Source organism: Poecilia formosa, unplaced genomic scaffold (assembly GCF_000485575.1).
Source record: "Poecilia formosa unplaced genomic scaffold, Poecilia_formosa-5.1.2 Scaffold416, whole genome shotgun sequence".
Classification (NCBI taxonomy): Eukaryota; Metazoa; Chordata; class Actinopteri; order Cyprinodontiformes; family Poeciliidae; genus Poecilia; species Poecilia formosa.
Window position 1 is genome coordinate 292,187 of NW_006800355.1, and position 14,323 is coordinate 306,509.

At 39.7% G+C, this 14,323-nt stretch overlaps 1 protein-coding gene across 1 annotated transcript in view; it reads right to left on the reverse strand.

Annotated features, from left to right (window-relative positions):
* The window catches only part of elna (elastin a), a 54,049-nt gene extending 45,758 nt beyond the window's left edge, over window positions 1-8,291 (reverse strand). Inside the window, exon 1 of the mRNA XM_016663358.1 lies at window positions 7,990-8,291. Within this exon, the coding sequence (XP_016518844.1) occupies window positions 7,990-8,065 (76 nt within the window). The 5' untranslated portion in view covers window positions 8,066-8,291. The remainder of the gene's footprint in view (window positions 1-7,989) is intronic.
* Window positions 8,292-14,323: the final 6,032 nt, after the last annotated feature.

The window sequence follows — 14,323 nt, forward strand, 5'->3', positions numbered from 1 at the left end:
TCCAAGACCTTCATGCACTGATCTACAGAAATTGAAGAACAGACAAAAAACAAAGTCACTGACTGTTATTGTTCTGGAGGAAGTGAGAAAACATGGAACAGTCATAAATCTTCCCCATGAGTGGGTGTAAAAATCTCTCCAAAATTATTTGGGAGGTTTGCTCCCCGTTGCCTCTGGCATGGGCAGCGGATCAGAAACAGATCATCATCCAGACGGGTTCAGAATAGGATTCTATAAAAGTCATTTCGATGCGATTGCCCCTTGCGTTCAGGAAACTCTTCAGGGATATCTCACTATCGGCCAATTGGCCGCTGAATGAAAACCTTTCCTCCTTAGCCCTTACTGCTTTCTCTCTAGCAGATGCACTGTTTTCCAATCTCTATCTTTCCAGCTGATTTTGTGCTAAAAAAAAATCATTCAGGATTCTGAAGCAGATACGGATTGTTCTTAGTCTCCCTCATTTCTTCATCCATCCTCCCATTTTTCAGAGCACAGCATTAAACCTGGCACAATGGATGTAATGTTTAAGCACTGGTTAAATGATGGCATAACTGTTATTAAGGATCTGCACATTAGTAATCACTTCCCCTACTTCATGCAACTCCAATCAAAATTTGGTCTCCCTTTGAGCCACTTTTTCAGATACTTGCAGGTTTGTGATTCCGTCAGGCAGCACTTCCCTCACTTTGAAACCCAACCTGAGCAGAACAGCTTTTATGAGCTTGTAAAAAAAAGCCCCCTACCTCTAAAAAGCTAATTTCTCATTTTGTTAATCGTTTCAGTTCAACCCCACATTCTAAACACATAAAAGAGGCTTGGACTTCTGAAAGGTGAGATTTCAGATGAGTCTGTCAAGAATTAAAGTCTGATCCATCAATTCTAGACTGCAACCTATTCAATTCAAAGTTATCCATTGGCTGCACTTTTCCAAATCTAAACTTTTTCTTTGTGTCTCACCAACTTGTGGCAAATATAAACCAGATGATGGGACTCTGGTCCATCTGTTTTGCTCCTGCCCTAAACTTATGGACTTCTGGTGCAAGACATTTCGATTTTATGGAAATGTCCATGGCAGACATCTGACTCCTGATTTGATAGTTCTGTGTTGCTCTAAATTTTCTCTTACTCTCCCCATGTCTGTACAGCAAGCTCTTATGTAACAAAGTGGTTTATCGTGAGGGAATGGAAATCCTCTAACCCGTTCTTACTTCAAAAAATGTTTTAATGACATGGTTTCCTGTATTTATCTTGAAGAGATTCAATACTCTTTGTCAGACAACCATCATAATTTTCTTAATGTTTGGTGTCCTTTCAATAGATATAAAGAAAGAAATGGGATAAAATGATTGACCATTTGGATTTGGTTTTTATTGTTATTGTCATTATCATATTTCTTTTTACTTGCATTGTTTTATGGTGCACTGTTTGAAACACATTGTTTCTTGAACTGCCTGTTGCCCCCTTCGACTCTCTCTTGGGCTCGATTAAGCACTCTGGACAGAAAAGTTTGGATTTTTATCCTCTTTTATCACTAAGCCAGGAGGCTGACAGACTGTTTTGACAGTTTGGTCTCGTTTTTATTCATTTATTTGTTTATGTTGTATTGTTTTTTTGTCTGCCTTGGTTATTTAATTCAGAGAAATTATGAATAAAGTATAAAAAAGAAGAAAGAAAAAGAAAATATCAGTATCATCCCAGTAGTCAAACATGGCCATGGTCATGGGAAGCTCTGGGGCAGCTCAGCTGCTTCAGGACTTGGAAGACTTTCTGATGCATTGGAAATGATGAACTCTGCCAAAACCCAGCTTATTCAGAATGTCCCAGCAACACCATTCGAGACCTTAAGCTTAAGCACCACTTGGATTATTCACCAGGACAAAGGTCCAAAGCACAACCCTTGAATGACATAAAAGAAAAGCGAAGTGAAGTGAAATTTTTGTGGTGGCTTAGTGTGTCTGGATTTCAATGTGGTTAAAATGCTGATATGAACATAAAAAATGAATTCATGGTGAACTGCCACCATACCCCACACCGCGAATGAATGAAAACAGTTATGAAACAAAAAAGAAAAAGGAAAAAAGTGGGTTAAAATTCTTACAAAGCGATATAAAAGCTTTATTCCCAGTTATCCTAAGCACTTTATGGTTGATTTTTCTGCCAACGGTGTCGCAATCAGTTATAAGATTTCAATGACAATTACTTTTTTCTCATATGATTGGTTTGGATAGCTTTGTTCCTTAACTTTAATCAACATTTGAAATGGACATTTTGTGTTTACTAATCTTGTTTGTGTCTCACATTAAACATGCAATGCATATGTGGCACATAGGCCATGTTGACGAAGTAGTCAAGGTAAATTAATACTACTGCTTTGTGCTTTTGTGTGTGTGTGTTATTTACTAGTTGTGTCGCAGTTTGATGTGGTTGCGAAGGGGATCAGTATCGCTCCGTCGTTGCTAGGAGACGAAGGTTGTGGAACAGATGTTTTTTGGCAGAGGGCTGTGTAGCGATCCTGCTAACGGATTACTTTGGCTGCGTTCACATTGCAGCCTGAAATGACCCAATTCCGATTTTTTTGTCAAATCGATTTTTATTATTATTATTTTATTATTATTATTATTATTATTATTATTTATTTATTTTTTTGTTATTTTTTTTTTTGTGTCGTGACCGTTCACACTGCCAGTAAATGCGACCTGTATGTGTTCTCCAGTGTGAATAGGCAAACGACCTGAAAGTGTCCTGCATGCGCACTAGAGGGCGCAATAGCGTCAGCGTTCTCAGTGTTCTGCCAACCGCCATAAAAAGAAGAAGTGCTCAGTGTTTGCTGAAGTTAACATGGAGGAGGCTAACGGTGGAGCTTAGCTTACACATTTGAAGTTGTTGTCCAACCGGAGCAGCATATTAACAACTTAATCCTCCGTCGTAGTTGTTTTTCTCCCGCTTGCGCGTATTATGACGCAGAATAATGACATTTGTCGATTATAAGTGACGTTCAGGTCGGATGAATGCGACGTTAGGTGGCATTTGAATTGGACACGTATCGGATATGCAATTGGCCTGGGTCGCATTCGAAAAGAATCTCCACTGTGCTGTTCAGACTGTCATGAAAAGATCGGATACAGGTCGCATTACTCATTGGATCGGTGCAGCCGATCCGATGTACAGTGCATTTAGGTAACCATGCTAGTACCAGACTCGGTAAAGCCGACCTACTGTCACCTTTATACTATTTACTTATTTATTTAAGGATGAAGCAAGAACATGTCAAATGCATCTCACAAAATAAATTTTATCCTACGTCACCATCTCTCTTGGTCATGTCCAACCTTGTCTCTGCTTCCCTAAAGCATTGAAGTAAGAATCAAAGACGAGACACAAATCCTGTAACTCTGTGCCTTCCAACGAACTGAGTGAAGCTGTTTCTCTAGAAGCTGACAGACAGGCAGTCATTACAAGATTAGGCAAGTCCTGTCTTCTGAATCAACAACAAAAAACCCAAACAGAATTGTTTAAAGCCGCGCGTTAAGATAACCATTCACTATGAGTAATCGCTACAAGCTGGTGGAACAAACAGTTCAAATGTGTAGTGATTAATTTGACAGACTTATTAAAGGGCATCAATAGCCCTGAGGAAGGTTTCAGTTACTGGTATTTATTCAGCCAGTAAAAGAAAGAAAAAAAAAGTATGATAGTGTTCAATCTTGTCATGTTGTCTTTAAACTTAAAAGATCTTGGACATCAATAGTGCCTGAAGGAGAATGAAAACATTCCCGACAGGAGCCAGTCCAGACTGCAGCGAGTCTGCTTCTGATAGATCACAGCTTGGTGAGTTAATGTGCTTCTTCTTTGAGGATTTGGCACAGACTAACTACAGACCAAACACACGACTGTGAGACGTTGAAACTGACTTTATCTAAGCCTAAACAGTAAACGCTGTGCAGATAAGTGTTAGAAGCACCAACGATGATGAGGGAAAACAATGGAAACGCCCCTCACGGAAACATTGTCGTGACAGCGATGGCCTCAGGAGGAGAAATCTGGGAGAATTTGAGACGTTACAAAGTTGTCCATTTAATTTTTTGAAGGGACTGGACCGGATTAAATGGACCATGTATTAAAACAATGGATCCATTCATAAATCTGTGGTGTAATCCTCGCAAAACCTTTGACAGCAGTTATAATAAAAACTTGATAGGAAAAACCGTTAGCCAACATGTTAGCAATCGCTTCTGGCTGAGATTTTGATGTGAATCTATAAATGTGGATGGAAGTGTCCCTCCTAAATAGATAGCTCAGATGCTTTGAAGTGAGGTTCAGCTAAAAGATTGTTAGAGCAGTCGATGGATCTCTATTTATCAGCCTCATCTGTATTCACAGATTAGTTTCTGCAAGAACCTAAAGCTGATTATTAGTCCAAGGGGAATGAAGTTGTAAGTGGATTTCTATTGCCAAGACAACTTCTCTGACCAGTTAATTAAGCTGTTTGCATGTTAGAGTTGGGCTTTGCTGACTACGAGCACCAAAAAGCTTTATTTTGTGCCCTCACTTTGTATAAAAACAGATTTATTTCGAGTGACTAAAGCTAAAAACCTGCCAGATTGTTAAAAGCTAAGACGAATTCAATCTCATGTTGCATCTAGCATTTGGCTTTGGTTTCTTTTTGCTCTTGCACGATGCTCAAATTGAACAATTTTGAGGTGAGTAACAAGCTCTGACTCCTGAGAAATGACCATATAGTTCCACTCTTACGTTACAGCACTTTAGTCCCGGAGAAACCAGTCTGGATTTATAAAAAGTGAGGATGTTAATCGAGTCAATTATGGAAAGTGAGCTATTAGCAACCGAATCCTTAAATGAGAACCTCACTTATGAAAACCCGGGCTTAACCTACAAAAAGTACTTTCACAACAACAAGTGGAGTTCAATCAGTGCTTGAAAGCAAACAGAATCGTCCCTAATGTGTTCAGAATGAAGTCATCGTGCTACAAAATCACACAAAGCCACTCAATATAAACAAATTAAATTGCTTTAGTGGATCAAGCAATAAAGAAGCAAAATTAAAACCTCACTGTGAGAGAACAGTCTGGGTTCTGTCCGAACTTGGGCTCAGTTGGTCTGTTTCTTTAAAAGCAGAGCGGACCTGTTGAGTGATGGGACCCATACAGTAAATGTCACATTCAATGAGCTTTCATCGGCCCGTTAGCTTGGCAGAACAGGGGGAGCGGAGCCAAAGAGAAGCACATAACATGCTACCAAAAAGTCCTGGAGCATCAAGGTTATCGTTCAGGTGCAAAAGATTTACAATTACTTCATGTTTTTGGACCGAACAAGCTTGTCCACCAGTCTAAAGAGATATTTTCAACAAGCTTAATAAATGGCAAGCGAATTTCACTGATTTGCATAATAAACTGATCTGGCTACAGCCAAAGGAGACAAATTGGCTTCCAGCTACACTAAAAAAAAGCTCTCCTTCAATGGAGAATCTATTTCCCTAGATTCATACAAACAGTTGAGCTGGGAGCTGTGAATGGGCTTCACTAGTGCCAGCAGTGATGCAAAATGAATGGTGGTGCTGAGAGAAGTCAACGAGTGCAGCAAGACACACATGACTAAACTAAAACCTAAATACGTGAAAGAGAGTCTAAATCACATGAGTCAAACTCCAGTCTTCGAGAGCTGGTGGCCCGCAACTTTTTCATGTGGACCAGACTTTGACGTCGCTGGTCGAAAAATAACGCCAAGAAGCAAAAATTATAAGAGACCCTGGGAATCTCAACACAAAAGAACAAACTGTTGTGTCTAAAACGATCCAAAAACAAAACTGGCTCAGACAAAGATCTGTGGATCGCAGCAGAAGACGTTAAACAGGTCCAGAGCATCATGCAACCGCCACCATGTTTGACTGATGTTATTTTCTGAAACACTGTTAGAATATTTTCTCAAAAGCATTTGGGATCATTTACATGTGAGATCAGTTTTGGTTTATTACCCTTTTCCTATTGATAGATGGTTGTTGCAGGAAAATGTGGTTAATCAGTTAATTTAACTTTTTCCCTCTTCATAAATAAAATCTGAATTTTGAAACTGTATTTTATATTTACTCAGTTTATCCTTGTCCAGTGTTAAAAGTTGCATAAAGATTCAATTGTTCCAGTGTGACAAAAATAAAACAAATTACAATTCTGCAGTGTTTCAGGGAACCAGCAAAACAGACACCGAGTAGCATGGGAGGGGGCACATATATTAATGAAAAACACGCCAGATGTTTCCTCTAAGACTATAACTCATTTATTCTTGTCGATGGAAAGCTTTCAGACAGGCCTGGCTTCACACCGCAATTCTGAATTTCTCAGACATAAAGAGGTGTTTTCTGGCCAGGAGAGTTGAATGGGCGTGCGGGGCGTTAATGAGGTTCATGTTACTCACAGATAATTTACCCTTGGACCATGCACAGAGGCATTTTTATCAGGTTAAAGGGCACGCACAGATGGATCTACTTTAAGCCTCGCAGAAATGTTTGATAGATATGGATTCAATATTCGCTCGAGATCAAAGTTGTGCTCCAAAGTCAGTATTGAAATGTTTTGGCTCTTTTCTGTTTTCGTGCCGCATATTTAACCTGACAGCAGCTCAAAACTTCAGCTGAAACATGGAATGCAAAAGATGAATGTTGTACAGGAGGGCGAGATAAAAGAGAGAGACGACACGATCTTCGAACTGACAGCCGGCAAATTATTCACCACACGGGCTGATTGAAAGGGGCAACTGGAACGAGGAGAATGTTACTGTAGGTTCACTAAATATTTATTTTGGGAAAAATTACATTTCAGAAAAAAGGAGCTGGGACACTGGAGGATAGTGAGGACAAACAGCTGTGACTCTTAAGCTGATAAATAAAAAAGAATGAAAGATGGGATTCACGGCAGCATTTATAGCTCGGATGATTAACATGTTTTCCATTTGGAGGTTGAATAACTTCAAGACTCTCGGCCAAAACACAGACCGAGAACCAATCAAAGCAACGCAAAACAGAGGAGGAAAAACAAATCTTGCGAGCTGAATGATAGTGGGAGGAAAAGGCATGCTCACAGCCTCGCTCTCTTCTTCCTCTCCTTCTAAAACAGATAAGGCGTGACTTCAAGCTGCACTCGAAGCCACTTTCTCATATCTGCAACAACAGACTATCTAGTCAAAGCTTTCTTTGCGACCCTCGCAGCGAGCTGATCCACCCAGAGGGTTCGCCAGGGGTGTATTCAATCTGTGTGTGGTTTCTCTGAACAGAAACAGAGGCCAGCTGGAAGCTTCTGGGTCTGACATTTTTTAAGGATGGGATCTGGGGCCAAGTGAACATGCACATGCAAAGGTGTGTGCAGGAGCCAGTTCGGCTATGGGAGATACGATAAAATGTGCAGACCCATGAGAAACGAGCCCGAGTAACGAACCAACGCAGTAAAATTCAGCTTCAGATTGCACAACATGACAAGAGGCCAGGATTATTATCTAGTGCAGGAGTTACTTTAAGATCCAATAACAAGTTAAAATCTTTGGACACAGACGTCTGGTTGGATTCACGCGACCGTGGGAGAGCAGAGATCTTCACTTTTTTTCCTTTTTTTTTTTTCTAAAACTCCAGCAACAGATATTTGACGCAAATATGAAGCAAAAATAATGACACCACTTGCATTCACTGCCTGTTTTCACCTTGGTACTGCTGATCTGTCACTTTGAAAAATCCAGTTCAAAAAGCACCGCTATTTAATTAAACTTTAACTTTTATTTCACAGGAGAAAACATTAAAGTGCACTTTAACAAAAAAACAACGACATGAATTTAAATGAAAAATTAATTTTTAAAAAAATTAAAAGCTTTAATTTGATCACCTTAAGCTTGAAATGTTTTTTTTTTTAAATGCATAAAGTATGCCTGTGCCAAGTCTGTGACTGATGCAGCCCAAATTCCTGCAGAGTTCACCTGTTGCACACTTACCTCCTTGAAGAGAGGACTGAATCAACGCTAGGAGGACGACTCCACAGACGAGCAAGAGAGCGTTTCTGTTAGCCATCTCTCTCCAGAATGCACCACCCCTCTCCCGATCAGCTGGTTTTATTCTCTCCCAGCTAATTACCTCTTCCCCGAGGTCTCAAAGAGCGGACAAGTAGAGCGAGAAAGGTAAAAAGATACGGGGGAGACGCTGTGTCATTACAAGAGGGGAGACGACTCTGCTTTCCCCCCCACCCACTCTGAGTCTGGTGTTGCTGTTTTTATTCTGGTCACTGCTGCCAACTGCTGAGACGCGGCTGCCAGCAAGGAAAGAAAAAGAAAAGAGACACACACACACACACGCACACACACCCTAACCCCTGTGCTCCCAATCCACAATAAATTGAACTGTCAGCCAAACATTTGCATGGATACACAGAAATATCTGTACGAGTCAGATTGAATATAAAAGAAGAGCAAACTGCATACCAGAATAACAATTCGTCTGCTATGGTTCTCATTACCATCTCCTGACAGACAGGAACAAAACTTTTACTTTTTTTTCTCTCTTTTTTTTTACTGCAAGTGAAGAAAAAATAAAATAAAAGTAAAAAACACAGAACAAGGCATTGCAGTGTGAACAACTCCATAAATAGCTGAGAGAGTTTTTAAAAAATCCCCAAAAAGAACACATTTAGCAACAGTCGCCACAAAGCAAAACAAAAAAACAAACAAAAAAAAAATGCACTGGAAATCTTATAACAGCAAGCGATTAAGGCAATTTTTCCAGCAGAACATTTGATGACAAAACATGTACCTAGTTAGGTTTTACAGTCTTTATATTCTCCAAACCATCAAATAATATGATGCAGAGACGGCTTCTGATTAATTTCACAGTTTTTATGCCATCTGGACTAAACTTTTGGAAGTTTCACTTTAAATCTCCAATATTAGACTAGATTATCCTGGGTTCTCTAAAGGAAAACCTGCGATTTGTGATACCTTTATTCTGCAGCTTAACCACTTTCCTTGGAACTGAACGATTAAACCACGCAGATTCCACTTAAAGCTCACATTTTAGTGGGGTTTAGGATAATCAATGCTCATTTTTGAGCAGCTGAAATGCAAACATCTGCAGCATGTGTATATATACCAGTCATGTAAACACACACGTGTGGCGGGGTTTAGTGAGATGCTAAGCAAACGCTACCTACTTGACTCTGTTTTGATAAGACTTGTTGATAATTTTGGTCGTAACATGTTTCAGTGCCCTTCCAGTTAACCGTGTAACATAGAACCTTACAACGCTTTGACAACAATCACAGAATCAATTCTTAACATTCCTTAGCTAATAGTTCACTTGGAATAAGGTGGATCATTTTAACCCAGCTGCAGTCCACTCACTAACCAAACAGCACAGACTCTAACCCAGATCCCGAGATGAAGATGAAAACCAACGAGAACTCCTGCTTTGAGTAAACGAGGAAACACTGAGGATGATTTGTGATTTACTCTGGGATCACAAAGACACAAAGTGAGGAGAAACTCTACAAAGACATCATACGCACCCCACTCCGTCTTGTGGTTTGAATTGGCAAAGAGAAAATAACCGTATTATCTCAACCTATTAGGCTGGAGTGTAAAAATGTGAGTCCCAAGTTGACCAAATACAGTATGAACGTGAGCGCCTGTGAAAGGCACCAATGACTTGCACGGTGAAAACCGTCGCTGACACGTCGCCGCTGACAGACCTGTCAGTGTCCATCGGGCCGCTCTCCCTGGAGGCACATATTTAGGATTTCAACTCAGAGAAGGTTGAAGAGAGGTCCTTTTTATTGGCGAGAGCCGCAGCCAAAGTCATTACTCTCTCAGACACAGACCTGACGGACCAGACTGTTGCATGTGGCCTAATGGGTTCTGCTTTCCAAGACACACAGCATCCTTCATACCGGTGACGTTCGCCGCATTAATGTCCGCATTACCTCATGTTTGTTTCATTGAAGTTAGCTCAGGCATGTTGACAACGTCAGCTGTTAAAGGTTTGTTTGGAATAAATGCAGAGCGTGTTTTCATGTGAATGATGAAGCTGTGCATAGGCCAAATTTTTCAGAAATCTGCTCCGGTTTTTTTTCGGCCTTGTCATGTGGAGTGGTTGGTGGTGGTGGTGAGGAGAGACGAAGAGACCCAGGTTGTAGAAGAAAATGATGAATTTAATGAAGAGTGTAGCTCAAAAACAGTCCATATCTCAGGCAGCACGGCAGAGCGGAAACGCAGAGGCTCAGCACCGGTAGCAACTGAATTAAAGACTGACGTGACGAACTAATGCCGACACAGGACTTAACAGTTCAACTGTGCCGGCAGACAAACTATCATAGACAAAGACCCGACAAGAGACAAAGGCAACAGGTGTGTTTAAATACACAGGGAGGGTAATCAGGTAACACCTGGGAAGCAATCAACGGGGGAAGACGCAGAGACAACAGAGACTCACAGGACAGAAACTGAACACAGAAAACCCTTAAAAATAAATACACAGAAACACGGATCATGCCAGGCCTCTGTTGCAGAATGAATTTGAGCTACACTTTATCTTTATCGATGCACCTTGAGAAATCCTACGCCTGAAAACCGAATCATTTTGATGATGTAAGGAAAAGCAAAAAAAACAAACAAAACAAAACAAAAAAAAAATAAAAACAGCACCGAGCAAGACCTCATTGCGCCTGCATTTCCTCAAACTTCATCAAACTCGGACCATAAGTTTTAATTGCTAATAAGCTGCAGAGATCCTCCACCCTGGGATGCCGATTCAAACAAGTGAAATCATCTGTTTTCTGCTCCAAAGTCTTCCATTACATGGAGAGAAAGGGGGGGGAGGAGAGGAAAACACAATATAAAGAGAAAAACTCAAAAATGTAAAACAAAAGCAAATACCGTGTAAATATTTGAAAGCCTCTCAACTCTATGATTAAAGTAAATCATTAATTACAATCCAAACATCAGGAGAAGATTGACCTAATGCTGTATTATGCATGGTACTAGTCTTTCCATATTTGATTTAGGACCAAAAGCCCCAGCTGACCGGTCTGCTTGGGAAGCAGAAGTGTATTCTGGATGGGAGCAGTGTTTTCCTCAATCTATTTGCAAGCCATAATGTCTATTTTAGCTAATGTCTGGGTTTTATCCTCTGGGCTCAGCTACATGGTGTTTTTGCCAAGAAAGCAAAGAACATGGACTTTGGGGAAGGCTCAGAGAGAGGTCGCATAGAACAAACTGTAATTAATAAAACAAATAACTGCTTGCTCCGTATAACATTTAGGGTCCATATTCATGTAATTACGTTGCAGCAATAACGTTTAAAAAAAAAAAAAAGAACAAATTTTAATTAGTTTGATCCCATTCTTCATTGTGCTTCTTGAATTAAACAGACAGCTACAACATGCCGTCGGCAAGAAAATGACACTTACTGTCATGTTGAATAAATCAGAATACTCATTCAGATGAGGTTCGTTTATCAGATTGAAAATACCTTTTGAAAATAACATTTGAGCAGTTTTCAAACGTTTCCAAAAGTCCACATTCCTGTTTTTAGAAATAGTTAGAAATAGTTGTTTTATTGATCTGATGTAATAATCTGATTTTAAACATCACGTTTCCAATATGGAAAATAATCATAACTAACAGAACTGAAGGCTTTCAAATACTCATCTGTGTTTAATAATGTTCTTCAATTAGTGATAAGGTTCCTGAAATATATGGGCTTTTCAGTCATATGCTAATTTATAGAACATTCTTACGGATCAGTACTAATCAGTAACATGTGTAGTACTTGTCACACATGCTCTTCCTTTGTGTGACAGACTTAGAGAGAGAAAAAAGTATATGAATTAACAGTTCTTATTTTCTATTTAAATAAAAAGGAACAAAGCTTAACAGTAGATAAAAGGGAAATTAAAGGAAGCGGGTTTTGAAAAAGAAGCTGCATTAACTGTGGAGATTGTGAATCTGGGGTTTTGTGCACCATTAAGGATCATTTTAACATCTGAAAAAGCCCATTTAAAGATAATTTATGTGATGAAACTGTAAGACTTTCTTTAAACTGACTGTACCCAGCATTTTGTTTTTAAACCAGAATGTGAACAATGCAGTGTTTTAGGTATTGAATTTCTTGGCTTATTGTCAGTATCATTTTTCTGTTTTTAATATTTTTTACTCCAAATCCAACATACTTTATTGGATAATAACAGCTGATTGACGTTGAGTTGGATTTCTGTCATCGGTGAAAGGTCACTAAAAGGTTACACTAAAAGTATTGTAAATAAACTCGTAAAGATGATGGATTTACAAAATAATTACTTTGGATTTTAGTTTTTAGAGAAGATAAGACAGCTTTATTCTCCAGGACCAAACAGATTTTCCTTTCACATTTGAACTCATCCCACTGGAGTTCAGTAAATTCCAGTGGTAACCATAGTTACAGCAGTGGTTTCCAGTTAGAGGTTAGGACACCACTTTGGGTCAAGAAACATCAAATGGGGGATTTTCTGGATGCCAAATAAATGTTTAATTAATTGCTCAGCAGAATTTCAACTTGACGGCTGCAGGAGAAAAAGGACGTTCCGCAGATCTTAAAAATCAGGATTTATGGCGCATTTTTAATCCTTGTTTAATTGGCTTATTAGCCGTCTTTTGTGGATCAGAAGCTGAAATGTTTGAACACCACCAAACCACTGATTTATGAGAATCTTTACCATAAAACTTTGTGCCATGTTTCCCCAGTTCAACTGAAACCATGAGGACAATTCAGCTGCAGAGTTATGTTTACATAATATTTGCTTCAGCAACAGACTTTATATTATGAAAGATATCAAACAGCAGGAGGTGAAGCTGTAAAAACCCCTCCTGGTCGCAAGATTTTGTTTGGTTGTAGCCTGAAATTACAAGTCTGGGGACATTAAACCATGTGGAAAAGTGAAAACAAGGTTCAGGACAAAACGGTTAAATTGGGTCAGATGTGGGCAGTGCAGCTTTTATCCAAGTCTGTCTTTCCTGCTTGAGCAATAGTTGGTTGTGCTGCAACAGGGATTCTTTAGGTCAAAGGTCAGTCAGCCTCTGGTAGGCAGTGATGGTCTGTTTAGGCATAGGTTTTTTAATATCAAGAGCTTACCCACTTTGATTTGGTCACAGAAATGGGTTACTAATGGCACTGAGCACATATGCAAAATGTAAGGAGAGAAACCTGGAAACCTGCAGGGGGTGAAGACACAATGAAGCACCAACCAGAGCCAGACTGCGTAATCTAAGAGCTACATCATGTTAGCAGAAAGAGATTCTACTACTGTTCTAAAACCCCTTTTTCAGGCTTTTGAGGGACTTATTGTCAAAAATCATGGCTCAATGAAGAAACTCAAAGGTGAACAGAAATCCAGGCAGCACAGGTGAGCAAAAACACAAGGAGCTCAGACAATGGTAGCAACTGGAACCAAAACACGAGGAGACAAGACACGACTGCAGTGACGCAACAAAACGACACGTGACAAGGATCCGACAGGGAGCAGGTGACACAGGTGGAGTTAAATACACAGAGGGAAACGAAGGACAGCTGGAAACAGTCAAGGGGTAAACGGGACAACACAGGAACTACATTTACCACAAAACAACACAAAAACGTAAATCCTTACGCTTACAAGCTGTTGAAGAATACTTAAAATCATATCCAACACTGACGGGGAAGCAGATTTTAAGGAACAAAAAATAATGTCTTCAACTCTCCCACAGTCCCAAAGGGACTCCCTCTCAAGTGTGACGTCCCAGCAGGTCAAACTGACCTCCCAGGAGCTTTTACAAGGTTTTTTCTTCTTTGTGGTTTCAGTAAAAAGAACAGGACATCGCCGTTGCTTCCCTCTGATTAATATTGCCTGAATTGACCAAAAAGTAGCTCATGTCTGTGCCTTCGGTTTCAATTTAAATATTGCAACAAAACAGGGTTTGCTAATTCACTATTAAATAAAAACATTGTCATTTTATTTAATGCTCAGTCGGCCCTCAAACTCATCCACATTGCTGAAGCAAACCAGTCAAAGTGAAGGCAACGTTGCGTGTGAAAGTTACAAACAAGGCATTGCTACAACAACTAATTATGCTGTGAATGTATGTAAATGAAACATACTCTGGTCTGAGCTCACTCTTGTAACACTTATTCACACCATATGGACATCATGTCATATATAATAAATCAGTTCCATGCGCTGAAACATGAACTGATTTGGCTCTCTAATGGCCTCGGATTTAAACAACAAGCACATTGATACAAGAGCCGGTGTTTTCTTGTATATTTCTT